We start from the raw sequence: 3,022 nt of genomic DNA, 5'->3' as shown, positions 1-3,022 counted from the left end.
AACGTGCATAATATATATTTACTTTGGAAATTTTTTATTTGCTTATGATATTTTATGAAATCAACAAGATACAAGATATAAAATTCTTCCTCAAAGGATAACCGATGTCATTAATCCATCAGAAAGTTTAATTAGTCAACTAATTTGACAAGTTCATTAATTAATTTGAAAATTAATGTGTGCAGTTATCAGTAATTCGGAACTTTATCGAATGAATTATGATTATGCAAATACAAGGGAGGGAAACAGCCAAAAATTACAATCATTAAAAAATAATTTTTTCAGTTGAATTTAAACACGAGACATTAAAAATTACATTTTAAGGAAAAAGTAATTAGGAATTTGATAAAACAAATTTGGAAATAATTCTAAACTTTATAATCTCTCCTCAGTTCACTACTAATAGTTGCCATATAGTAGTAACCTACTACACCAAACCATTTTGTCCAGCGTAAAAAAGAATGTACAATAGCTACACCGGCTCACTTAAACCGGGTACAGTCACATCCGGTTCTCAACTAATGCTATATATTTTCATATTTATATTATATATATATTAATATTACGAACGAAATGATAATTAAAATTAAAACTCATTTCCTATTTTTCTTCTTCCTACCTGCAAGGCAAGGTTAATTGGATAAAAAACTTTGAACCGGCGATGGTAGACCGGCGGCCTATATCTCCGATTCCTTCTTCCGCCGCATTTCCAAGACTTTCTGGTGGTTGTTCGAGTGTAGCTCCAAGGAGAAATTCGGGCTGCAAGCGGGTCGGTACTCAGGTAGGAGACGGCCCGACTTGAACCTCACCCCACATGCGTTGCACAGAGTCTTCGAACCCAGTGGACCGGCCCGCCACTGTGGGGTCTTCGTTACCCCACAGTGGCTACACCTCCTTGGATGATAGACCACGCCGCCTGCGGCGGAGGGCTCCTCCTGTTTCTTTCCATGCTTCTTGGTCAGCGGCTTTCCCAACAAATGCTTCGGGGGTGGAAACGACGTTGTAGAGTGGGTCGAGGATGAAGATGAGGTGGAGGATTCTGTCAGGGAAGGGGACGAGACAGGCCAGATTCGCACTCCGCTCCGGGCCCTCTTTGTCCGGGCCTTTGTCTGAACTGGAGTCCTGAAACAGCTGGACTTCTGGGCGACCGACGCTGGCGTAGACAGACTCTCCGCAGAACCCTGAGGCCATTTCCCGGAGACCGAGTAATCGGAAAACGACTCCTCAATGAATTGGGATAACCATTCCAAACTCTCCAAGCCTTCCACCTACAAAAAAAAAAAAAAAGAGCAATCTTTTCAGTTTTCTTCATCCGCAAAATGTTTCATTTCACATTAAAATCCACAAAATTCGCTTCGGAAATACCACAACGCCCGGCTCACTGCAGGGGAGAGACCCAAATTCGCAATTGCCGGAGAAAACAAGCTTTCCTGGCATTGTTACTTTTTCTACAGAAACAGACGCTGTTTCTTTCTGGTCCTGTTCTTTCTTCTCCGGTTCTCCTTCTGAGAACGACCCATTTGAAAAGTCCAGAAGCTCGTCGACGAAGAATTCGTCCCCTGTAACGCCGTTGACACCCCAGACATCATCCACAAAATGCGTCGCCTTCGCCACCGCCGTCTCCGTCCCAAACCCGCTCTTCAAGGCCCCCAGCTCACACGCCATTCCTACAAACAAAAACCCACATGCAGATAAGAAAAAAAAATTGCACATTAAATTTCTCCTTTACATAGAAATCACTGTAAAAAAACATGAATAATTGAGACAGTTAGGAGGAGGAACGCCTAAGGAGAGAAAAATGGGAAAAACTGTTGAATTTGAAGAGAGAACTGTGTTGGAGAAGAAGATGGCAATGAAAAAAGCGGATCATAAATCTTTACTCCTCAATTATTACACGGTAGGAAAATATAAATATAAATCATTAGAAAAAATATATAAAAGAAAAAATGCCCGTTCCATTCGTTTTCTCCTTTATTCAACTTTCATTTTATTTCTCGTCTTGTTTTTGTTTTTTTTTACCACATAAATATATGTAACAATATATATATATATATATATATATATATGTTTGAAACAAGCTTTCTTAAAAGCTATATTTTGTGATTTTTATCAATGAGATTTCAAAAAATTGGTGTGATGTTTATAATATAAACAACTACACATAGGACAGGGTTTTTAAAATAAATAATTTAATAAATGTCTAATTTATTCGAATATCGAACTAATAGTACAGGTAATATAAAATCAGCATGGTTAGGTTGAGTTTTTGAAATCAAATTATAGCCTTTTTGGATTCAAAACATCCAATTTCATAATCCTTCATTTAATGATTTTTTCAATGTAAAGAATGATAATCTTTGTATATCATTATGTTAAATGTTCGACCTATAATTGGGAAAATTGTACTTACTTTGAAGGAAATCAACTTTCTATGTTAAAATATTTACTTTTATAGTTGGAAAATTATATTTGTTATTTATTATTTTGAATTTGAATTTTAAAAATAGAATCACTCATTTGACTAACATGTCTTTAAAGTAGTCGAGAATTCTTGTGCTTTCCCGCTCTAGCATTTTTAATTATGAACACATACTTGTCAAGATTTCGAGTGGGTCTAATGTGAGACCGTCTCACGGATTTTAATCTGTGAGACGGGTCAATCCTACCTATATTCACAATAAAAAGTAATATTCTTAGCATAAAAGTAATACTTTTTCATGGATGACCCAAATAAGAGATTCGTCTCACAAATACGACCCGTGAGACCGTCTCACACAAGTTTTTGCCCAAGATTTCCTACTAAGGATCCAAAAGGAAGACATAGCAATAATATAATGATAATGACTATATTTTATTTTAAAAATATATAAAATATATTTATTATTGTGTATAAATTTTCTGCCCTAAGATGTAGTTTTCGCTTGACGTCCAAATTAAATGATTCAAAACATATTATAAATTAAAGATAAATATGTACAACTTTCATTCCAACAACTTTCGGAAGTTCGAGATTAGCAAGCTT

General features: G+C 36.1%; 1 protein-coding gene across 1 annotated transcript; it reads right to left on the bottom strand.

Annotated features, from left to right (window-relative positions):
* Positions 1–420: 420 nt before the first annotated feature.
* Positions 421–1,892, bottom strand: LOC140976676 (GATA transcription factor 5-like). The gene is made up of 2 exons (XM_073440929.1): positions 1,366–1,892; positions 421–1,268 (listed from the first exon to the last, which is right to left on the bottom strand). The coding sequence occupies exons 1-2, from the start codon at positions 1,711–1,713 to the stop codon at positions 678–680; spliced, it is 939 nt and encodes a 312-aa protein (XP_073297030.1). The 5' UTR covers positions 1,714–1,892; the 3' UTR covers positions 421–677.
* Positions 1,893–3,022: the final 1,130 nt, after the last annotated feature.

Source organism: Primulina huaijiensis, chromosome 5, assembly GCF_012295235.1.
Source record: "Primulina huaijiensis isolate GDHJ02 chromosome 5, ASM1229523v2, whole genome shotgun sequence".
Classification (NCBI taxonomy): Eukaryota; Viridiplantae; Streptophyta; class Magnoliopsida; order Lamiales; family Gesneriaceae; genus Primulina; species Primulina huaijiensis.
The sequence above is the reverse complement of the archived record's forward strand: the minus strand, read 5'-3'. Positions and strand labels throughout refer to the sequence as shown.